Here is a 25,281-nt window from a genome sequence, read left to right on the forward strand (position 1 = left end):
TTATGGACTTCCGGGCCACACCGGGGAGCCCATGTCAACTGCTTGCAACACAGGAGAGTGGGCTGGGCAAAATTTTCCTAAATCCTACAGCAGACACCAGGTCAATCCGGTTCTCCCGCAGGAGAGTAAGCATCTTTACATATAGAAAGTGCTCAGTAATTTGTATTAGTGTAATTTGTCTAATCTTGAGTAAAGCATCTCATGTAGACATGTCCAGTATAGACTCCAGTGCTAATTCCAGAGGTCCCAGGGTTGGTTTCTGCTCCTTACATCTCATGACAGGCTCATGAAATGGGAGGACGAGAACCTGATGGTGTTTAACACCGAAAAATGCAAGGTTCTCCAGCTTGGAAGGAAAAACCTGCAGCATGCTTATAGGCTCAGCAGTGCTACCCTTGTTAGTACTACAGATGAAAGGGACTTGGGGGTCATGACTGATGCTGCGGCTAGTAAAGCAAGCAAAACGCTGGCTTGCATTCATAGATGCTTCTCAAGCAAATCCCAGGACATCATTCTCCCCTTGTACTCAGCCTTGATGAGGCCACAGCTGGAGTACTGCGTCCAGTTTTGGGCTCCACAATTCAAAAAGGATGTGGAGAAGCTTGAGAGAGTGCAGAGGAGAGCCACGTGCATGCTCAGAGGTCAAGAAAATAGACCTTATGCCGAGAGGCTGAGAACTAGGGGACTCTTCAGCCTGGAAAAGTGCAGGCTCAGGAGTGATCTGGTGGCCACCTACAGAATTATCAGGGGTGCTCACCAGGATCTGGGGAAACCTTTGTTCACCAGAGCACCCCAAGGGATGACAAGGTCAAACGATCACAAACTCCTTCATGACCTTTTCAGGCTGGACATAAGAAAGAACTTCTTTACTGTCCAAGCCCCCAAGGTTTGTAATAGACTGCCACTGGAGGTGGTTCAAGCACCTTCAAGAGACATTTGGATGTTTATGTTGCTGGGATCCTATGATCCCTGCTGACTTCCTGCCCCTGGGGCAGGGGTTGGACTCGATGATCTTCCAGGGTCACTTCCAACCCCAATGTCTATGAAATCTATGGTTTTCTGTTAAATTCCCTCACTGACCTTAAGTTCAGGAGAGAAGCTGAGCCTTTCCTCCAGAACAGCTGTGCAGGAGGTGGGATCACCTTCCTTCCTTGCCCTCTGGAATGCAGCCTTCTCTACCTTAATCTGGGATAGGTTCTGACTCTCTAATCATGGTAGTACTAAAGAGCCTATCTTACAGCTCTAAGCACTAGGGCTGTGTGAAGCTTTTAGGTGCTGATTCAATTTGGAGGAGATCCCCACTGTCCCATGCTGTGTGGGAAGCTCTGCCATGAGCTTCCAACCCCCGCCCGCTCTCCCAGACCCCTGGTGGCTGCCCTGCTCGCCCCAGCCCCTGGTTCTTTAAAAAAAGTGCCCCAGATTCACCGGCTGTTGCAGCAGCCTTGGGGTTTCTGAAGGGCAGGAGCCAGTGAATTCGGGGCTTTTTTGTTGTGTGGTTTGTTTGTTTTTTAAGAGCTGGGAACTGTGGCTGGGAGAGCAGGATGGAGGCTCGTGACTGAGCCACCCACGCATGGGGCAGTAGGGAGCAGCAGGGATTCCCTCTCCCACCCCCCACCCCCGCCCCCCTGCCTGGCAGGAGCCAGTGAGTGTCAAGCGTTTTTTTTTTTTTTAAGAGCCGAAAGGCTGGGGCTGGGCAGGGCAGCCATTGATAGGGCTGGGAGAGCAGGCAGGGGATGGGACCTGTCCAATTCAGAGATTAGGCTGATTTGGTGGCAGCCGAATCTCCGAATCAGATTGAGCCGAATTAATTTGGGACAGTGATTCCAATCACCAAATCAAATTACTGCTCCCTGAATCTGAATCCAAAGCAAATGCTAGCCGCTTTGCACAGGCCTACTAAGCACCTCTCCTTACCGAGGGCAGAGGCTAACAATGCTGCTCTACCATTTCCCTCAGCAAGAGGAGGATGGGGATAAGATACCACCGCCCGCCCCCCCGGGTTGGCTGCTGCCATGCCTGTTTTCATAGATGAGAGGCTATAGGGCCCATTCCCTCTGGGATCTCCTGAACTGAGGTAGCAGAAATTACACCCCCCTCCCCCACTTTGTTTTGCACTAATATAGATCACTACTGGATTCTCACAGCACCCACAGAATTGGAACTAATGTTGCAAACTTGTTCTTGGAATGAGTGTGCTGAGGTGGTTCCTGAACTAACCCAGCACTGGTGAGGTGATGGAATGGGAGTGAAGTGGCTTTATCAATCCCACTGCACTGGCCTGTTGGAAGGAGAAAAGAGCAGGGGCTGCCTAGTGCCACATGTGGGGACACTTGGGGTGTGTCCCCACGAGCACACGCATGCAGGGGTATGGGCATTTCCTATGGAACAAATAGTGGCATATATTTTTGCCACTGTTATTTGTTCCCAGGCATCCCCCTGCACACGCGCTCCAGTGTGTAGCAAAGTGACCTGGATGTAGTAGGGGAGACTGGGGCCAGCATCTGTGCTGGCCCCAACAGGCTTACTTGGAGTTCTGGGTGTCTCCTAGGGCAGCAGCAGCACCAATTCAACAGCCAGAGCATGGCTCTGGCTGGCCAGCCTCTGGTTTTTGGTGGTACCACTTTTTTTAACAGCAGGGTTTGTTTTTACACCACAATTTCCTGGTGTCGAAACACCCCACCCTGCTACAAATTAGCAGTGCAGTGAACAGTGAACTGCATGTGGTTTGTGGCACCTTACTGACAAGCCACATCCCACCCCCAACCCTGACGGTGTCCCTCACTGCTGGGGTACTCAAACAGCAGTACTTTCCCCCACCCCTTGCTGGTGCCCCTCCCTCCCAACCCACAGCCCCCTGCCCCCCCAGCCCTGCTGGTGCCCCTCACTCTAGACCCACAGCCTCCTGCCCCCCTGCCTCCCCCCCCGCCCCAGCCCTGCTGCCCAGGCCAAGCAACTCCCACAATGCATGCAAGCCACATTCTCGTGCACACGTCCGCGTGGGGAGCATGTGGCCCCTGACAGCCAATCAGCTTGCCTGCTGCTCTCAGCTCAGAGCAGCCAGACCTGGACGGCAGAAAACCTAGACATTTCCTCTTATTTTAAAAACCGTCCTGGATGCAGCGCAGGGGTCCCAAAAAAAGGACATGTCTGGGAAAACCCAGACTTATGCTAACCCTAACTTCAGTAGGAGCCTTGAGCCTCGAGCGGTCTCTTGCCTTGGCTTTGCTCTGTTAATGCATGGCCTCCCTCACCAAGGAGTCTCCCCTGTCCTGAATGTTTTGGGATCTCCTGATCCCAGCAAGTGGACCTGGCTTCACCTCCACAAGCAGAGTAGGCCCAGGAGGGGTCTTGTCCCTTGCAGTCATAGTTGCGTGTAGGTGTGGGGTTCTGTATTGCTTGGCCCTAATTCCAACTATCTCCTCTCAGTGCTTTTGCCCCTTTCCCTGCCAACCAGGCTCCTTCCCATTGGGCCTGTGAGCTCCCATTGGGCCTGTGAGCTCGGGCAGGGAGGCTGCCTGAACCAAAGGAGAGGAAGTGATAGAGCTACCCTCACCACAGCATGTAGCCTGCCTGGGGTGGGGAGGGCAGCAGGGAGGGGTGCTAAAGAAAGTACAACTGCAGTTCCTCATGCCTCCTTGCATCTGACGCACGGCCACACTTCCCCTCTCAGATTCTCTTGTACAAGAAGGGCTGTGGTTTCAGCGCTGTGGTTTGCACACATGACTTTAGCCGTTGAGTGGGTCAAACTAAGGGCAGGATGGGAGGGAGCGCACTTCTGTGCAACTGCTGCTCCAGAGTGGTTTGAACTCAGCACAGAGACCAGGACTGAACAAGAGCGCAAATCAATGGACACGTAAGCAAACCACCTGGTTTTCTAACCACCTGCCTCCTCTGCTCTTGTCATCCTTGAAGATAGTGATGGATTTATGTCCTCCTCCTGGCAAAACCCTTACGGCAGTGGGGTTTTGCCAAGAGGAGACTCCCATGCCTGGCTTCTGCTGAGCTGTTTGATGGTGCCAGGGAGTCCCAAAAGGGTGCGTAGGGTGGGGAGGATGTGACAGTGCCACCTTGCCAGGAGCTGTAGGGAAACAGGCAGCAAAAAACAAAGTGCCCCTTGCAGCTCTCAGACAGAAAGAGGTTAGTGTTCTGGAGTACTAGTTGCTGTCCATACACTTATATAAGGCTGTGGCCAGGTCCACAGCTCAGAGGAAAGTGCTGCTAATTTGGGCTCTGCATTCTGCTCCAGCACCAGTAATGCCTCTGACAGCAGAAGATGAGAAGTGTAGGCGCACTGGAGGGTGCAGCCGATGGGGGAAGGCAGCCTGTGCCAGGAATGAAATTTCACACGTCCTTCATCAGGGATCCCCTTGCCTGTTCCCATCACAGGCCCTATTATATTCAGCCAGGGCAGGGGGGGCTCTCCTCCTGACCCCTGCACAGTCCCCGTTACCCCCAGACCTGGGGCAGCCCCTTTCCTGATCCCAGCCCTAAGCCCATTACCTGCAGCCTGGGAGAACCGCCTTCCCACCTAACCGTGGTATGGACCCCATTACTCTCAGCCCACGTGAGGCCCCTTTCTACTGATGTTATTATAGAGCCCATTAACCCTAGTGTGTGGGAGCCCCCAGCCTGTCTCCAGCAGTGACATAACTTTACAGTCTGAATGTCCATCCTCTAGAGAGGGAGGCTTAAGAACTATTGTGAACCTCTTTAATCTGCTAAAATACCCTTGCTGTAGTGCTCTAGGACTAAATGCTGAGGAAAGTAGCTGTGAGCAGAAGAGAGGCAATGTGCATTGCTGGAGGAATGTACAGTGTACCTCTGTCTCTAAGTTCCCAGTGTAGCAGTGCTTCACTAAGAGCTCTTTGTCCCCAGTACAGGGGGAGTGAGCCAGTGAGTGCTGCTGTGCTCTGACTGTCTGAGGAGGAAGCACAAGGTAGAGAAGACCCTGTATGACCTGGGTATGGGACAGACTGGTGCATGCAGGGTGGATGATTCCACTTCAGATCATATCTAGAGCGTTTGCTGTCCTGCCAAACAGCAGTCTGAAGTTTTGAGCTTCCACTGCTGAAGACTTATGTGAATTATAGTCAAAGGTGTGCTCAGAAAGTGATTAACAGTGAAAGAGGAGGTGGTGTGGGAAAGGAGGGGTGAGACCAGAGACTCCAGAGTGGGGAGTGAGAGGATGATGACACTATTTGTGCTGCAGCATGTCCTTAGGAACATCACTTCTAGACTGGAGCCCAAGCATGGAACAAAGGAAGCCTGCAAAATAACATGATAATGAGATGTACCCCAGTGCAGAATCTGAATCTGGATCCATCCTTTCCTGTAGTTGGGGAAAGTTGGGGTCCAGGAGATCCAGGATTTGGTTTGGCCCTAATGAAGTTATTAGTGCTTCCCCCTAGGCTGGCCAGTCACAGCAAACACAGGGGAGGGGTGATGGAGCTGAAAGCCCTGTCAGCATATCTGAAACCATTGGAGATTGGAAACTTGGGAAAGATTCTGTTGCAGCAATTCTCAAAAACAACTGTATTTTTTTATTAGAAAATTGCCACTTCTACTCACCCTCAAAACCTAAAATCTTTTCAGTTTTAGATGTGTTAATTGCTGAGAGGTTCAGTCTTCAGCCCAGCTCCATTCCCTCTGGGTCCTAAGCCACACCTCTAAACTTCTACAAAGTTCAGAGCTTGAGAACTCACAGAATCTGACATGGCTCTAATGACTAGAAACCACAACTTCTAATGAGATCCATAGTAGATAATCACTCCAGCTCTTACAGATCCTACAGGGCAGCTTTAACCCTTTTACTCAGCATGTACTTTCCTTGACGTACATGAAAGCCATGCAGTGTGTGACCTGAGGTGGGCTAGGTGCCTATATATCACAGACCCAACCTATCTGCTGATGCCCCCTTCCTTGTCTCCTAAGCAGTCAAGTGGGATCAACTGGTAATTTGGAGAGGAAGGCCTGATGTACCTCTCATTGCCCGGCTCCCCTCTCTGTCCTGCTGTGGCCTCACTTGCTCCGCACTTGGCTCTAGGTAGGGGGAAGCATAGGGGGAAACAGATTGGTCTGATACATGTCTGGAAATGGCTGTGAATTGGCCAAAACTCCAGATTGGCAGGTGATCAAATAATTGCTAAGGCAGCTGCTTACAGACTCCTCCTGAGCAGCATGAGCATAGGCCTAGTCGTGTGCTGACACTAGCACCATGCAGCATAAGCCTGGCTATTCTCTACAAGGGGGTGGCTGGGTTTCTTAAGGATGAGCAGCAGGTGATGCTGCTTCCCAAATTTGAGTTCCTCCCACAATTCCTAGGATAACACAGCACTTTGGTGTCCCACTGTGAGCACCCTACTGTACTGTCCAGTGATGACTCTGTGCACCCTGGACCCCATTTTCAGAGTCACTCCTGTACCAGCCCAGGTTTCTCCCATAGTGATGGGACCCCAGCCCAGCAGTTACTTGGTGCCCTGGTTCACCATTCAGAGCCCCCTGCACCAATCTGGGGGTCACTCCTTTTCCCAGCCATTCTGTTTTGGTTCATTGGCCAACAGCTATCCCTCCACCAGGGCACTCCCTAAAAAAAGTGAAGATATGAGGAAAATCTTGCCCTTGGGCATCACCAAACAAAAGCAGTTACCATAGAATTATCTGGCCGAAACCAAGCCCATTCCCTTCACAGCCCTCCTGGCCACAAGTGTAACCTACACCACAAACGATGGACCTGAAAAGCAAAGCATGTGCTTTCGTCAGCAGAGCTAACAGCATGCAAGTTGATTACAGGAGCTTTCTTGTTGTCACTTAGACACACAGAAGATTGAGAATGTTGTACAGACATATTACCCATAGAGGCCTGAGGCCAGTACCCTGCCCTGTCAACCCCTGCCCCCAAGACACAGCCTGCTGCCTCTCCAGATGAAGGAGTCTGCTCTTGATTGAGAGCAATTTGGCCTTTTTGGGCTCAGTTGTAAGATGGAAAACTGCTGTTTGGCATGTGCAGAATGAACCAGGTAAAGTAGGAATTTAACTCGTTGTAGACCGTGAAGCCATGTTCCCCAAGTGGAAAACTAAGATTCCTATTCACCAAGAACAAGTAAAAATTCTTCCCTTTTCTCCTGTTTCACCATCCAGCATGCCAGTACTCAGGACATCTAACCATGTCACTCACCATGTAAGAGATTCTGGGCATGCCTGTGGCAACTAGGCTTATCGGCTCAGGCATGTCCTCTTGGATGTGATCTAGCTGAAAAAGGGCAAAGATTGGTGTTTTGCATGCGCTCACACACAGACTTACCTCTGTTGATATGGAAACGATTCCAATTATTTAAAGAATAAAAAGTCTTCTGTTAAATCATGTTGTTATGGTAACATGAATTATAAAAGTAAAGAGACTGAGGAGATGGCATGTCGCTCTTGGATCCTGAGCTTTATGCAAACTTTATCAGTCAGATAGCTAAACCTGCAGCAGTGGGGGAGGGGAGAGGGCAGCCAGATGGAGAAGAAAGGGGCAGTGCTGTTGGTACAGTCAAGGACAGTACTTTCTGACTTGATGTCCTCTGTTGCACTGTGGTGCTTTGGGAGCCATGGCTTCTATCTGGGACACTATGCATGGTTTTGGTCCATGGGGAAGTTGGTATAGAGCACAACCATTCTGCTGACATGGCTGGACTTTTACCAACAGTCACAGATGATAGGCCTGATCCTGCTGCCATGACCCCGTACCAGCCAGGGAGAGCTGGCTCAGGTCTTTTTTGAGGTCAGATCCCTTGAGAGCTACAGAGAATGAAATGCCTGGGAACATGGTGAGATCACAGATCTGTAGGTGTGCATGTGAGGTTAGGCCCGTGTATTTCTCTGCCTTTCTGTATGTGCCCCCTGTGCCTTGGTGTGTGTCTGTGTGTGTGGACAAGCATTTGAATGTCTCTGCAGTGCCCCTGTTTGGGCAACACCCATCCCAGTTGGGTAGCAAGTCCCTTGGCAGGACAATAACACCAACCACCTTTCTCTGAACTGCATCCACAGAGTGAGCTCTTTCTCCCTGCAACTCTCCCTGCATTCCCAAGTAGGACTTTCTTCACTGACTCTCTCAAATGGTGCATGCTATCAAGCATCTGCTACATTCTACCTCGGAGGTGGCCGCTACAGGGGTGTAGTGAAATGGTCATCATGTCTATCTGGACAAGTCTGTAATTCTTGTACCCACTATAGTGCAGAGGCACCACACCACTCAGGAGACAGGAATGATAACAGGAGACTGCTCTGTCCTCTATTATCAGTCACTGCTTCTAAGATTGGGCACACTGACAGGGAAGGGCTTCCTGCTATCATTACAAGCAAGTAGGACAAGCACTTATTTTTGCAGTCAGATGGGAACATCTGAACTCATTTTTCTGGGGTTAGGAAATCTGATACATAGCAATCTGGAAAGAACTGGAGTTGACAGTGCTGTTGTGTTAACTGGGCCCAAATGTACCTGCCAGGGTCAAAGGGAAGGATGAGAAGTTTTGTCCTCCTCAAGCCATACTCAGATATTTCCATCTCCCTGCTGCTGTGCGCCTGCATCTCTAACACTGCTGTTACAAAGTCCTTGTGAGCACGATGGTGGGGATGGCCCTTTGTCTACTTGGGATGCAGTTCCTGTGGCCCTAACTATCCTCTTCCTCCTAAATGTGGAACCCATGTGTGCTTTTATTTGGAGAGATTTATCCCTCAGCAACTTAAAGAAGCTGGAGCCACCTTTAAATCTGCTCATTTTGTCTTATTTAAGTACTTTGTCTGCTGCCACAGCTGAGTAATATGATTCATATGAAGGCGTAATGCTGAGTACTAGCAAAGAGCTTTCTTTAGGAAGGGGTTGCCAGCATTAGCAACGCGCAAACTGCAGCCCCTTGAGAGATGTGGGTCCTGTTCCTGCATCTCTTGTGCACCCAACGTCCCACTGACTTCACTGTGACTTCTGGGGTGGTAAAAAATATGAGATCAGGCCCTGGGTTTGGAGGAAGCCCCATTTCAGGGGCTGATCCAAACTATGGAAGTGTGTACAAACAGGCTGGAAATGCAAGCTGGATCCTGACAGGTATCAGATGCTTCCCCCGGAAGACTTGCATGTCCTCAACTCCCACTGAATTCTTTGGGAAGTGAGGCTGCTCAGTACCTCTCAGGATCAGGCCATCTGTTTGGCGCAGGCTTTCCTGTACAGTTCTCCATATGTACTGTAAAGGTGCTAGAGCCTTTCGCTTTCTCTGAGTGCTAGAAACTTGCCCTTGATAATGCAAGCAAATATTCTGTCCAGATCACAGAATCTCAGGAGCTGGGGCTTTAACAAAAGAGCAAATATTTTAAGATGTGTGATAAAATTGTGAGAGTGAGCAACTCTGTCAAGCTGAGGAGCCAAACTGTCCAAGGGACACGGACCATTGGATCCAGACTTTTGTTCTGACTCTTCCTAGAATGTTAGCCCAGACCCAGGATTTGAAATTAAGGCTGGTTTCGGGTCGGAACTTCCCCAGAGTTTGATCATGATTGTTTCTGGCATTTAGGCTTGAGCCTGTCTAATATTATAAAAACCTTAGTCTGTCTGTCCATAACACTTTATTTGCACTCTGATTGGCTGGCTGAAACAACCAATCAGAGTGCTGAAAGAGCATTCGGACAGGAGACAGCACAGTGGAGTGCCGCCATGATGGTGGGGACATGGGACCGGGGGGGGGGGCCAGGCCAGCACAGCTGGTATGCCCATCCTCCCCACTCCCTGTAGGTGGTGGCAACAGAGTGGGGCAAGGTGGGGAGCGGGCCTGTTCCCCCCTCCCCCATCCAGATGAGAACTGGGGCTGGGGCTGGATGTGGGGGGACGTGGAGCCACTGGGCCCCAACAAAAGCTGGCAGGGAGGGGGAGAGGGGGAGGGAAAGGAGTGAGGGGAGGGGGGGCACAGGGGCGACGCCCCACTGCTGCTGCGCCCCAACAACAGCCCTGAAGTGGGGAGGAATGGGCCCGGTCACAAAGCAGCAGGGGCAAGGGTGGGGGGAGTGGGCCTGTTCACCCCCTCCCCCAACCAGATGAGAAGCAGGAGCTGGGCTGGATGTAGGACTCCATCCCTGACCGCCACAACGGCGGGGACAGCGCTGCTGGTCCCCGACAAAAGCTGGGAGCAGAGGGGGAATGCGGGCATGGAGACAGCGCCCCACCACCAGGCCCTGCCAACAGCTGGGAGGGAGCAGGGAGGGGAGGAAGGTGGGCACGGGCCGTGGGGATCCAGAGTGTGGGGGTGGGGCGTAACAGGCCTGGACCTGAAGTGGCAGGGAAGGTGGGAGAAACAGGCCGGGACTTGGGGGGGGGCAGGGAAGCAGGGGCAGACCCGGAGCGGGGTTGGGTGGACATGGGCCTCTGTCACTGCCCCGCCCTCCCCAACACTGATGGGCAGTTGGCTACTCTATAATCTAATCACTAACAATAAATGTATTCTGCTTTACCAAGACAGAGCTGTGATCTAAAGAAAGGCATTGTAGGTTCTTCCCACTCCTGGCCCAGTCGGCTTCCCCTGTGCCCTAGGCTGTGAGCATGAGGTTGTTCCATTGGTTCAGGTTTCATTTCATGAGCACTGAGATCAGGTCCATTACTGTAACAGAATCCTCATTCATCCAGCACCAGAGCAAGAGCTGTGATCACCAGGACTTGATTCATCATCTCTTTACCAAGATGCAGCCTAGTGGTCTAGCAGAGAGTGGGAGGTATTAAGAATCAAGACTTGTAGCAAAGATGGTATCTTTTAGTAGACCAGTTAAATATTTGCAAGAATATTTATTTATTTGCAAACTTTCCCTGAAACATGGAATTTAGCCATTTTTTAAAATGAAAACTTCTTAATTTTACAAGAACCCAGAATCTTGCAAATAAAGAAAAAAATTGCAAATATTTAATTGGTCTAATAAAAGACATAACCTGTGCTACAAGTTCTGATTCCTTTTGCCTATAGACCAATATGGCTACAACCTGTATCCCAGAGGTATTAAGGAACACTCCTGCCATTTGCTGTGAGGAACTGTAGGGGATGCCTCAGCTCTGCATGTAGGATGAAAGCTGCCAGCGACACAATACAGTATCTGGCTATATCTGGCTACGTGTGTTGCCCTGACTGGCTAATGGTTATTTGCTTTTTCCCCTGCTCACCTCCCTAGCATTTTGTGAGCTGTTTGGAGAAGCGATGCCTGCACATGGCTTCCAGCCAGCAACCTGTCTGTTGTTGATACTTTCTGGGCTATGGGACCCTGGCCAATGGGAATTATGATTGTTTAAGCCAGATAGTGTGGCCCAGGATGCGGGGGTGGTTGGGGCAGTGTATGGAGCCAGTCCCGGTCTGTAGGATCTGATCTGGCCTATGGGGCTCTGGAAATTTGGCAGCAAGGGAGCAGCAATCAACAGAGCCAAAAGCTTGAGCCCTGCTGGTATAAGCCCTTGTCAGTACTAAAGATTTGGGGACTTCTAATTCCCTATTGGCACAATTACCCTTAAGTTTTCCTTGGATCTCTTGAGAATAACAGGGCAGATGCACTCCAGGGATGAGAAGGTCTGGATAAGCTGAGGCAATACAACAGCTCCATAGAAAAAGCTGAGCCTAAGAGACTCAATCCTGAGAGATACTTACAAATGAAAGAAGTCTGTGTGTGCTGTCTTGCCTGTGTTCCCTACGTGCCTATATGTGTGCACATCTCAGAGTATGCATGTCATGCAGTGTGCATGTATTTGGATATATGTATGTGGATGTACACAAGTACGCTCACAGGCATGTAGGTGTCTATGTGCAAAGGGACATGTGGGTGCCTTCCTACAATCCAAAAAGAGGGGTGCTCTGCCTCCGTAGCTGTGTGGGGGCGCTGTGCTGACTACATACCATCACCTGCAGTAATCTATTTCAGATCCTGCGCAAAGACCGATGCTTTGCCACCCACATGGCACAAGAGCTAAGTCTTGTGAGGTCCAAGTCCCCAGTCACCACTACAGTCAGAGGAAGTTGCATGTGCCCAACTGTACTTCATGGGTTGGGTCCCCAGAACAGACACAACAGCAGGGCAGTGCTCAGAAGGGACACCTGTGACCCTCAGGTCCCCAGGAGAAAGAAAGGAGGGCATGTTCAGCCCTGCAAAGTGGCAGTGCCTTACCAGGCTGGAGTGGGAACGGCAGATTCCTTAGGAATCAGCTTCCCACCCCTTGGCAAAGCCCAGGAAGGCATGAAAGGAAAGAGATTCTCCTGTTCCTGCTAAAATCCCTCAAGCCCCTGTGCCCAGGTCAAAGCATGGTGCCTAGTGGATAGGAACAGTTTCCCCTTGGTAAGAGCAATTTGCCTTCAGTCCAGGCCAGGCAGTACAGACTGGCATCCTGTGAACCGTGCCCTAGGCTGCTGTAAACATGTCCCTTCTGGGCAGTGTTCTGGGGCCTTGTGCAATTGTGTGGCTCAGTGTCTGTCAACAGGCCCTGCAGGCTGAGAGAGAAGCAGGGCAGGGCAGCCCACTGCTGGGCTTTCTGCTATGGCAGAGGGATAGAAAACAATGGTCACTCTTCCATCTGTGCAGCACTGCTGCCTTCTCAGAGGACAGGGGCAGGGCTGGGATTTTGCACTCCTCAGAGCCTCCTCTCCAAAGGGCAGAAGTTGTGACAAGCTGTCACTAAGCTGCCAGTTGAGGGGATCAGCACCCTTAGGCTGGGCTAGGCCAAGCTGGACTAGAAGCAGCGTCCCGGCTGCCAGGTTTATCTCACTGTGTTCCCCAGGATGTTGAGACCAGGGTTGGGGAACACAGGGCAGTCACAAAGTCTGGCCATGGATCTTGCTGGCCAGAAATGCAGGGAAGTGCTCCAGGGCTCTGATGGGGAGAGGGGCTGGCCTTTCAGAGGCAGGCCTTCCCCCACTCTGGGCTTTTGGATCCCCATTTGGGCATGACTCCACTGAACCATGCTTAGCTTCCTGCAGCTGGCACCTGCTGCTGCCAGCTAGCTGGGCTGGCTCCTTTATCTAATAGCTATGCAAAACTGAGGGATGTAAACAAGTGAACGAGAAGACCTCCACCCATTTGGGTTAGCCCTGATCAGCAGGAACCTTCCAGCCCAGGGCTCTTTTGTGGGTTGACTGTAAGTGAAAGTGCCCTCACAACCTTTCCAATCAGGACAGAGGTCAGTGGGGTAGAAGTGGGCTGCCTCAGGCAGGGCATGATGATGGTGAGGGTCCCTGGTCAGTCAGAGTCTTGCTTGGAAAATGGTTCTGGGCCATGCTAGTTTAGGAGCCACATTTCCAGAGAGGCTCCAATGCATATACTTGCCTGAGCACGCAGATGGGTGTCTGCACATGCCTGGAGAAAGATGGAGGAAAGAAGGGAGTGTTGGAGGTGGAAGGTCAGTTGAGGCTGATTTTAGTGGCAGTAGGTGAGTCAGGATCACTTTTCAAGCTCCCTGACTCTCAGCTGCCCCAGTCCTGCCTGGTAGGGGCTGGAGTTCTCTCACCTTTCTTGTACAGCTCCCCTGACCTCCAGTGGACTGGGGTCAAGGGCAGCTCTGTCAGCCCTGCTCACATGGGAGCTGGAGAGGATGTTCCAGCAGCTCTCTTGCTGTGATTCTGTGGTATGTCAGAACTCGGGCTGTTGCTTCTGTTTCTACCCTAACCTGAGCACTCTAGACCCTGCCTGCCTTTGGCATGAGTCTGAACAGTAGGACACAAAGGCTGTAACTTCCACCCTAACATAATGACTGCACTGCTACCTTTCTTCAAACCTGGCTTGCTTCACAGATCTCTGAAACCTAAAAATGCTGGGCAGTTTGAAGTCTGTATGAGCTGTGGATGCAGAAATTCTGCAGTTCTTAATTAGCACTTTCTCTTAATATCCAAAGAGCTCATATTTCAAGTTATGCTGGCAGAACTGTGATTGAATCTTCCCTTAACACTGCATTTCCTGACTTCTGAGTGGTTTACATCTTGGTGATATATATTTTACATGGAAATCCTGTCCGTTATAAGCAGGCAATCTGGTTTTCCCTGATAAAAAAATTGCAAATTCTCTGATAAAACCCCCCAAATCCATTATTAAAATGAAAGGCCCCATACAGGCTGCCTGGCCCTGCTGGTACCCCTCACTTCCCACCCCCAGCCCTTTGGCCCTGCTCGTGCCCCTCACTCCCCCCCACAGCCAGTCCCCTCCCCCCACAACCCCCAGCCCTGCTGGTGACCCTTGCCCCCCACTCACAGCCCCTGCCCTCCAAGCCCTTCCAGAGGGGGCTCCCAGCTGCCAGTGCAATGGAGCCAGGGACCCAGGTCTGCAGCCCCCTGCCCCTGGCAGGAGGCAGTGGCTGATGCAGTGGAGCAGAGGTTGGCTGCCCCTCCGCTGCCTGCTTGCTGCAGACTGGGGGGGGGGGGGGGAGACCCACACCCCCAGATCTGTGCACAGGGCAGGGGCTGCACACTTCCTGCTGCAAGCTTGGGCTCCCACCCTGCTGCCCTCCCTGGGGCCTCTGCAGCCCAGCATGTACACTGCAAAGAACAGTGGGGCCATGCAAATCTGGGGGGCATGGGTCCCCCCTGCCCCTCAGGAGTGCATGCCATGGCGGGGAGAAGCCCCACCCCTGCCCAAGCCTGCAGCAGGTAGCCTGCCCCACCCCTGCCCCATGCACAGATCTGGGGGTGTGGGTCTCCCCTGTCCCCCCAGGAGCGCATGCAGCAGCAAGGAACCAGCCCAACCCCACTGCTTCCCAGACGAGCTGCCCACGGCCCTATCCCACTCCCCGCCAGGGTCCTGTGACCATGCATTGAAACCCTGGTCCCCAAACCCTGTGCACCGTCCAGCTACGCAGCAGCCTCAACCCTTGCTCAGCCCAGCTCCCTCACTCCCTCCCTCCCTCCCTCCCTATGGAGGCCTCCACTGCCCCCCCCCCTTGCGCCTTACCTGCAGGAGCTGCTCTCCAAGCTACCTGGGGCCATGTGCATGTACATGCACATGGTGTCCCGGTGCCTGACCACCATCCTCCCACTCCCTCCCAGCCCCCTGCAGGCTGGAACTCTGCCAGCCTGCAGAGAGCTCATTGCAAAACTGCAAAATCTGGGTTTCTCCAGTAAAATGAGAAATCTGCATTTGCCTCTGGTAAAAGGTATAATCCATGGTTTTCTCCATTTTTCCATGGGAAACAGAAAACCTGGATCCCTGGTTATAAGCATGCTGGGATCTAGAAGCTCTGTTTAGGACTATTCTGGACATGGGATCTCACAGACCAGCAAAAGAAAACTAGGAAATGGCTCTCTAGGTAAAGTGCTGGATCTTGCTTTTGGGTCTCAGTGGGTTGGGGTCATGGGCCCTTGCTCAGGGACTCTGTAAGGGGCGTGTCAGCCCTAGGAGAGAGGTTCAGGCTCAGTTGGACTAGACTCAAAGGGCATTTTTACATATGTAAGCACCACAGTGTCAGGAGCTTTGAAAAACGTTGCTTGCAGTTGTATAAGTGGCAAAAATGTATGGCAGTGCTGAGAAAATGGCAGCAGCACACTTTTGAACTATAACACATCTGAAGTGCTCTAGTCCAAAAGTGCACCGCCGCCATTTTCTGTGCGCTGATGCACATTTCACCACTTATGCAACAGCATGCAGCACAGCGCAGTTCGCCTCAGCTTGTGCGTGAAGCAGATTCAGTTAATTGAGTCTGCTCTGAAGCAGCAGATCTCCAGTGTGTCATGGGACACATGTGTCATGGGCATATGTGTAAATGCCCTCAGTGCCTAGGAGCTTCTCAGCCCTCACCCCAAATAAATCCCTCTGCTGTTCACATTGGCAGAAAACCACTTCTGGCAGGAAAGCCACTTCCCCTTTTGTTGAGAGGTTCCTTTAGAGAAGGGCAGGGAAACTTGGGCTTCAGGGGCTCCTCTCTTCCAGCTACATGTCTGTGTTTACTACAATACCACTCTGCAAGTCAGTTTCCTAGGGGCTGAGCCATATCCTGGGGTCACTTCCTGGGTGGGAAGGAGGGGAGAACTTTATCCATGAAGCCTGAGGAGCAATGGCTGGGACTGCTGCCCTGTCCCAGTGGAATGAGTACGGCTCTGATACTCACTCCACCATGGACTTGCTGTGTGACCAGGGGTGCAGCCTTCTCTCTGTCACTTCCCACGCAGGGGCTAACTGCACTGTCTCCTGGAACCTAGCACAACCTAGGATTCAGAGTCCCAGAATCCTGCAGCTGTGATGTGGGGAACCAGGGTCTCACTTCACTTTCCTTTGGAGAACATGGGGGACAAGTAATGAGAATTACCTACAGCCTGTGGAAGACAGTATACTCCAGGGTGTATATGGGCATACACATGTGCTACATCAGTTCCACTCCTGACTTGGTGACATTCCTCTGTACCACTTGCCATGGCATGGGAGGGAAATCCAGCACCCTCCATCTTAGCCTGGGCAGCTATCCCTACCCTGATACTCCTGCTCAGGATGGGGTTGCCTGGCCTCTGTCCTCACTGCAGACCCAGCCCAGTTCTGTCAAGAGGACACTATCTTTAGGTATGATTCAGGCCTCCATCCCATGCCCCTATTTCAGGAACAGGCTGAGTCCTGTAGCTGTAGCCAGCAGCCCATGGTCCCCAGGGCTCTCCTTTGGTTTGGCTTGGGACTGGGACTGGCCTGTTCTGCTGTTGAAAAAGGCACTGAGCACTGGCACTGCCTCTGCTAGTCATTGCAGGTGCTGAGCCAACCAGAAGCATGCATACTAGCAGAAGCAGAAGCAGGACTAGCAGAAGCATTCCTCTGCTAGTCCTGGAGCAGTTGGTTGCTTCACTTCCTACCCCTTGTGCTTCATCCTCTTAGCAGCAGCCACAAATGTGCAATTCAGCTGCGGGTTGTAGCTTCCTTCCTTCCCCCATTCACCTCCATCCCTGCCACTCCCATGGGAATGATGCAGGCAGTGAGAAAGCTGGGCTGTTGTTGGCCAGAGGAGAATGGATAAAGGTATTGGTGGTGATGTGGATGTGGGGGGAAGGGAGGAGGCTGTGTCATTAAGTACATCTCTTGTTTCGACTCTTGTCCACAAACTCAGTCCCTCCAGCTGGTGAATCACTAGAACAGCTCTGCCCACAAGGAGGTGAGAGGAGCTCCTGTATCCTTTACTGAAGCAGCTTCCCCCACATTTCTTTCATTGAAGGCTCCCCAGTTGCTGAGGCTAGACTTCTGGTGAGGGGAAGATAGTCTGAGGCTGGTTGGTTGTGTCAATGGAGAACCTTTGGTCCTAGCTAGAGGGGCTGGGCACATCAGGGGCAAGTGCTGACTAAATGTCTGTATTTATATTATATAACTGCACATTGCAAATGTGGGGCCAATAGCACCAATGAGTGCAGGCAGACTGTATGAGCTTCATGGACACAGAATTACTGATGCCCTTGAATCCTGACCCAAAGCCAAGTGCTTCACAGGTATTCTTCAGTCCCAAACTAGAGCCCCACCCCTCCTTTCCTTTGCTGCTCTACCAGTCCCCACAGTCCTGACCTGCAGTGCCCAGCTACCTCATTCCCTTCCTGAGCAGAACCTTCTCCCTGTGATGAACTGGCTGGTGATTTTATGCCAGGGCCAGGCAGTTATTTCAGGCAGAGGGCTTACCGAGTTTGGGCAAGCTGTTGAGGGCCTCATGGATAGCCCCACCCCTTGACAGATGCCCGCCCTCTGGTTGCCATCTTGTGACTGGAAGTCCCACCCCCTAATCCCTGGCCTTTGCTACCAGAAGTCCCTTCCCTTGCACCTGAAAGTACTCCTTTCAGCAAGGGGTTTTGCCATCTCAGAACCAGAAAAATACCAAATTATATTCTAAAACAAAACATCAAAAACATTCATTAATTTGATGTCAAAAATATTTTTGTCCTGATTTACATGTGTTTGTATAGTGTACATAGAGGTGATTGCACAATAGCTTAAAATGAAGTCTTACTGTTGTATATTGTGGGGGGTGCATATAGGTTTGTGGGGGCCTGTGGGTGTGTGGGTATGTGAGGAGGGCATGGGTGTGTCTGTGGGGATGGATAGGTGTGGGGGTTTGGGGTGAGGGAGCAGGTGTGTGTGGATATGTGGGGTGTGGGTGGGTATGAGGTTTGTGGGAGGTAGGGTGGCTAGGGTGTGTGAGGGGTTGTGGGGGTCTATGTGCATGGCAGTGCAAGGGGGGGTGTGGGTACATGTGTATGATGGGGTGTGCATGTGGGACTCACCCTATGAAAACACACGTACACACCCTGCCCCTGCCTACAGACACACCCCTCCCGTTCCTGGCCCCAGGTACTGGCATGGCCCATGTTCCCCAGTCCGGCAATGCAGCCCAGGGACTGGGATCCTCGGTCCTGCCAGCTCCCTCTGGTCCTACTGCTCCTGGCTCCTGTTATCTTTGACAGGCAGCCAGGAGCAAATAAATATTAATTTACTAAATTTTTTAGGCACCCCATGAGCCAGATAGAATGGCCTGGTAGACCAGATCTAGCTTGCAGGCCATATTTTTCCTGCCCCTGTTTTATACCATATTTTTATTGTGTTCTCAGTCTGTTGCATTGCATTGGAAAGCAGCTGGGGATGCCCTGTCACTTGAGTCATGGCATAAGTCAGCCTTCCTTTGACCCTATCACTTAGCATACTGTAGATGTCTTCTACTGCCACCCTTGGATTGCTGCGTTTTAGCCTTCTCTGATACAGGAGGGTGGAAAATACATTATTTTTAATATAGTGACCTTGATCTCATTGTTTTTTCTAGACGGCTGGTCCCTGTTTCAGGACCTGACAGTGTTACAGATAACAGCTTTCAGCACTGCCCCTTCCTGATTTTTCAGCACTTTACAGAGGGATCATGATCATCACCCACTTTGTAGAGAGGGTGAAACTAAGGCTAAGAGAGGAAAGGACTGACTCATGGTCACCTGATATGCCAATGGCAGAACAGGAATAGTCCCCTGGTCTCCTGACTCACAATGTCATTTGGCCAAGCCACCTAAAACATGCAAGCAACTCCAGAGCAGAGCCCGGGCGGTCTTACCACTCATACACCCCCTGCCAAGGCAGCACACTGCTGCCCTTGCTCCCTGTAGTCCCTCTCCTCAGGCATGGACTGCACTCACACTCCACTGACTCCAGATCACTGACTCCAGATCAGAGGCATAGCATGACAGCACTGACTGCTGCACTGGCATTGGTGGCAGTAGCTATTTTTGCTGTGCATTTCTTCCCCAAAGGTGGTGCTAGGACTGGTGCCCCAGTCACCCCCTAGTTACACTACTGCCCCAGATGCATACCTGGTGGTGAGGTGATTCAGTCTTGGCTGCTGCCTGCCCCCTTCAGGTGCCAGCAGCTACCACCACCTGGTGGCTGCCCAGGCACATGCTCTCCTGCTTTCCTTGTTTATTCTCTTCCTGGGTCCTGGGAGCCAGGAAGGGTCTGGCTGAAAACACAGCTGTTCCAGGGGTGCTTGGCATGACTGAGATGACAGGCAGCACTGGTCCCTTGGCAGTTCATTTGCCTGTTGGGTTGGGTGGGGAGAGGGGAATTGAGCCTGCCTGTCTGTCCTGAGATTGGGGCTGGGCTGATGCAGCCCGGTCCCCAAGGCCCTGCTCCAGTGCTGTCTGCAGGAAGGGAGGGGGGAGGGGAGCTGCAGGCTGGGGTTTGCCTGGCCTGAACTGAAAGAGGGCAGTAGTGGGGGCTATGAAGTGGGCATGCTCCAATCCACCCACCTCCCCTCTGGCTCAGGCTGGGCAAACCCCAACCTGAAGTTCCCTCCCCCTCCCTTCTCCCCACTCTCTTTCTGCAGACAGCATCGGGGGCAGGACTGGGCTGCATCAGCCTAGCCCCAATTGCACTGATAAACTGACCCTAAGGAACAGGAGTTCCCTAAGGTGCTCCACGGAGCTGGAATATCTTCATCTGATCCCTCATTTGATGAGGGTTAATTTGTCGCATGGTCGGCCACTTTCAAAGCACTCTGCAGCCTTACACTTCTGTCACAGCATAGCTGTAGAGTGCTCTTAGGGGACTGATAGGTGCAACAGATGTCACTTCTGTCAGCACCCAATGAGCTGTGAATGTGTCCCAGGCCAGTCTCCTCTTCCTCCCTGAGTGAATATAAGCGTGGTGGGTGGCAGGTCTGGTCTGCAGCAATCTACTGTCATCTAGGGGTTACACATGGAACAGCAGGCAGGAAAAGCCTAAAAGAAAATTGATGGGAGTGTGGCATAAAATCTGAACAAGGCGTTGCCTGACTTTTGGAGGTGGCAGAGGGACAGCACTTTCTTTCCTCTGCTCTTGCTCAGGTCAAGTCCATAAAGGGGCCTTTCAGCACATTCTAGCTCACTTCCTTCATGTCTCCTTTCTGTGTGATATAGGTTTCCTCCAGAAAGCAAAGGAGGCACTGAGAATTCTACCCTTAGGAGTCCTAACACCTTACACAGCCACTACAGTTCTCATTCCCCACATTACACTGATCTCAGCAACTGCCAAAGAGAATCCAGAGAGCACAGCTGGAGACAAGTCAACTTTCCGGTCTCTAGTGTTGATAAATTCAAAATGATGCCTGTGGGCAAGAAGTGCCCAGAACACACATACACAATGATAGGCTCTACATTAGCTTTTACTTCTCAAGAAAGAAATCTTGGAGTCATTGTGGAAAATTCTCTGAAAACATCAGCCCAAAAGGCAGTCCAAAAGACAAATAGGATGCTAGGAATCATTAAGAGATTGAAAACATAACAGAAAATGTCATTATTCCCCTGTATAAACCCATAGTGCACCCACACCTTGAATACTGTGTGCAGTTCTGGTCCCCCGCCCCCACCCAACCTCCAAAGGGTTGTAATAGAATGAGAGAAGGTGTTGATAAAGGGCAAAAAGGATTATCTGGGACATGGGTGACTGGTGCTTCCTGAGACTGGGGGAGAACAGTTTGTGGGCAGTGTCAGCGGTGAGATGGCGAGCAACAACCACCTGCAGAAGCCGGCAGTGTGGGGGAAGGGATGGCAAGCAGTGACCACCTGCAAAAGCCAGTAGCGGCATCAGCAATGGCCAGTCTCAGGAGGGGCATATGCCCCCCCTACCAGTAGCCTACAATCAGGGGCATGGAGAGGCTGCTATACAAGGAGAAACTGCATAGGCTGGGACTTCTCAGCTTAAAGAAAAGACAGGTGAGTGAGGAAATGAGAGAGGTTTATAAAATAATGAATGGTTTTGTGAAAGTAAAGAGGGATTCATTATTTACTACCTCTCACAAAAACAGATCTGAAGGACATGCAAGGAAATTATTAGGAAGTAGGTGTAACATTAACAGGTGGAAGCTCTTTTTCTCACCTTATGTAATTAGCTTATGAAGCTTATTGGCACAAGATGTTATAAAAGTCAACAATTTAACTGTGTTTTAAAGAAGATTAGATAGGTCTGCCAGTTGGTGGTAAACATTATAGTTCTGGATAAAACCTCCAAATTAGGACTTCCAGGCCTTTAAATGCCAGAATTTGTAGGGAAAGAGGGGCAGGTCAGTCTGCATAAATACACTCTCCTTAACGTTCTTTCTCTGTCCCTCTGAGACACAGGCCTATTTGCTTTAAAGGCAGGGTGGATCTAGGCCCACCAGAAAACTATAAGCTCCCCTCAATGGTTAGGGGGAGGCCACTAACCACATAATTAAAGTATTGGAACAATGGGTGAAAAACCAGGAATCAGAGTGCAGATCATAGCTTAATAACTTGGTTTCCGAGGTGGGGACACTGAGCAGAAAACTCCAGCTAGCACTCAGTGCCCCCTGAAAGTACCTAAGGAGCCTGTGGGGGCTGCCCGGTGGAACTCTGCCCAGAAATGTGGATTGGTCAATGAAAGGGAGACAGTTCCACAGTTGCTCAGGATGCCTTTCAACCAGCACCTCCTTCCTGGTCTGATAGATAGGCAGCTTGGCTAGAGCCAAGAGAAGATTGACCCAAAGGTCCTGGGATTTAGTGAAGTTACTTATGCAATGTGCATAGAATAAAGGATGTGGGGGAAAGGGCAGCAAAAACCTCCATAGGAGATTCCTGAGTAGGTGGTAGAGAGGCTGCAGCCTGGTACATTCAAGGATACTGGGCTAGATGGACCTTTGCTCTCACCCAGTCTGGCATGTCTTACATTCCTAAGTCCTAGCCAACCTAGCTCCCTGGATAACAGGGCAGGTGTGTGTCAGTGCATGGGGAACAGAGCCTCTGGAGGAAAGGCACACAATGCTAGCAAGGGCAAGGGAAGAATAGGCATTGTTCCCAGCTGTGCCATGCCTTCTGTACGTTGTATTTATTTATGTATTAATTTGATCTGTAATCCACCCAACCCAGGAAGGCTGAAGATGGCTTTACAATGATCAACAAATCACCCCACAAGATGTGAAACAACAGTGCACACCCAGGCAACCCCCCACAACATTAAAACTCTACCGCACCTCACCCATTGTCACTTCCCTGCCTATAACCCAAGACAGCAAACCCTCCAGCCCCTCCCCACTATGCTTCCCAACCCCCATTCGTATCTTGGTATAGAAAACCTATTCCCCATCCTCATCCCTGTGCCCACTGACTCCCAATCCCCACCTCTCATGCAGGGGAGCTCTCTCCATCCCCCACCAGTGTCCCTCACAATCCTAAACACTGACAAGCTGTGGCTGCCCACTCAAACCCACAAAAACACTCCTTTCTCCCCAGCAAACCATCATTAAATTATAAGAACCACAAAAGAGAAATAAAGAAAGTCTCTCCAACCGCTGAAGGGGAATGCCAAAGGGCACCCTTGAGCATTACCCTTCAGCAGCACCCCAAGACAGTGACAGCCCAAAGGCACCTGTCCTGGGGACCCAACATAGGAAGGCTTGTCAGCTCTGGTAGGGCTGCAGGCTGGGCAGATCCTCCCTCAATTCAGGCAACCAAAATGGTACCTGGACTGGGTCCTGGCTCTCCCTCCCCTTTAGGATGCCAGATGATCTTGGGCAATTGCTGTCCCTCTCTGCTTTGGTTTGCCCCCTATTCCTTGCAACCAACAATACTCACCCACTTGCCAGCTTCACTGGCCCTTGGCTGACGGGGCTCTATCCAGTGTGTGCACATCAGGACCCTCAGCCTCAGGACCTATATCCAAGCTCTTTGCTAGCAGGGGTGAAAAGGGTATCAAGGGGATCCTGTAAGGCTGCCGCCTGTTTCTCACCCTCTCCTCTTCTCTTCTCTCTGCAGTCGCCTCTAACTTGGACCTGGAGAACAAGAAAACTGCCCACTCTAAATTGTCATGGCAACAGCCAGTGAATGTATTCCTGACCTCAGGCCGGCCACCATGCATGGAGGAGCTGCACCAGGAGGCCCAGCTCAATCTTCAGAGCTTGCTGCAAGGTAACAGGATGCGGGAAGTCTGGGGAGGAGCCCAAGGTCCCCAGGCATAGACCCAGGAGCAGCAGTGCTTCCAGGCAATCTGTGTATTACAGAAACATTTAGACATAGCCTGGATAGGCTGGTGCTTACATGGGTGGATGGGTCTTCCTCCAGGTGATGGATTTCATCCCCATGGGTCTTTAGACAGGCAGGCAGGTGGCAGAGACCAGAAAGCAAATATGCAAGAGGCAAAGGGGATGGGATTCATACAGTTATAAACTGTGGGGCCCTAAGGGGTGAATGTGATTCTCCAGTCTGACACAGGCCATGGGGATGCTAAGGATTGCCTTCTTCTGTAGCAGGGAGCATGGCTTTCTTCCTTGGGTCCCTTGAATTTATTCAACAATGCTTGTAGTTGCAGGACATTGACAGTGCCCTTGTCCCTCCGCTTTGCCTGTGTCAGGCTAGGGTGTTCTTGGTGTTTTAAGGCAACATTCCTCATAGTTGTGTGAGAGAGTTGTTTGTGTGGTTTTGGAATAGGTTAGACAAGGATTTGTGTAGAATGGTTTGGATAGGGATATTTCTGCTTTGAGCAGGGGGTTGGACTAGATGACCTCCTGAGGTCCCTTCCAGCCCTACTTTCCTGTGATTCAATTCTGTTTGAACTAGAACAGAACTTTTAGAAAAGCATCTTGATTATAAAATTGCCAGTGATGGTGACTCCTCCATAGCCCCTGAACAGTTAGTCCAGTGGTTAATTACCTGCACTCAGAAATATTCATATCTTGTTTCTGTTTGCTGGGCTTTCCAGGCAAAGCTTGTTATACCTTTGTTTCCCAGACTGAAGAACCTTCTATTATGCGATTTACTTTCCTCATGCATAGAATGTTAGAAAATATATTCAAGACACCCCTGATCTGTTTTAAGTTAAACAGATTGAGTTCCTGGCATCTCTCACTACACAATGTTTTCCAATCCTTGAAACATTTTTGCAGCTCTTCTCTGAACCCTCTGCATTTTATCAACATCCTTCTTGAACTGTGGGCACTAGAACTGGCTGTTTTATTGACAGTATATGCTTCAATGAGAGATACTGAGATAAAATAAGTGGCTTACTCTAACAAAAGAAGCCTTTCTGTGTACATCAAATGATGTATTAGGCATTTTGGCCACAGCATCACACAGGGAGATCCTTTACACTTTGCATTTAGCTGGCCTAAAATGCATATTGTTTACCTGTACCAAGTTTACTCAGCAATGCAGTCTGCTCTGAGGCAGTGATCTGTCCTCTCCGCTGTTTACCACTCGCCCAAATGTTGTGACACCTGCAAACTTTATCTGTGATTTCTTTAAATTATGATAAACACATTAAGTGGTGTAGGGACAAGCATCAATCCTTGTGGAACACCACTAGAAACACATCCACTCAGACAATTCTCTTATTACAGTTACATTCTGAGAGTTATCAAATAGCCAATCTTTACTCCATTTAATGTGGATTTTGTATCATTCTCATTCTCCTAAAAAAATGTCATGTAGTAGCAAATCAGTCATCTTACAGGAATCTATTATATCAAGACTATTTCTGAGATCAGCTTGTGCATATCAAGATGAGATTTGAGATAGAGACTCCTGTGTTGGATTGAACAATTTTGGAGTTAAGAAATAGTTGCCTACACCAGTGGTATTATTCATCTGGCCCCATGCCTTGCATACCAGATGCAGCGGCCGCTCCAGCCACTCTAGAACTGTGCTGCCTCTCTCTTCCATTCAAGCAGTTTCAGAGATAGCTTCCTCAGTTTCCAAGATGAGAGCTTGATAACTTCTAACTCTGTGGAATTGCTCCTGGTCCTCCTCTTTCTGGTGCTGACAACCTATCTAGCCATCTGCATACAGCTGCCCTGTCCTTTTGATTCTAGTGATTATGAACTGT

The 25,281-nt window shown here is 50.8% G+C and overlaps 1 protein-coding gene across 5 annotated transcripts in view; it reads left to right on the plus strand.

Annotated features, from left to right (window-relative positions):
* Positions 1-25,281, plus strand: part of NHSL2 (NHS like 2) — a 175,729-nt gene that overhangs the window by 126,561 nt on the left and 23,887 nt on the right. For all 5 annotated transcript variants that reach the window (XM_059732670.1, XM_059732671.1, XM_059732672.1 and 2 more), the window contains one exon: positions 23,217-23,369. In XM_059732670.1, the coding sequence (XP_059588653.1) occupies positions 23,217-23,369 (153 nt within the window). The remainder of the gene's footprint in view (positions 1-23,216; positions 23,370-25,281) is intronic.

The sequence above is a fragment of the Alligator mississippiensis genome, chromosome 8 (assembly GCF_030867095.1).
Source record: "Alligator mississippiensis isolate rAllMis1 chromosome 8, rAllMis1, whole genome shotgun sequence".
Lineage (NCBI taxonomy): Eukaryota > Metazoa > Chordata > Crocodylia > Alligatoridae > Alligator > Alligator mississippiensis.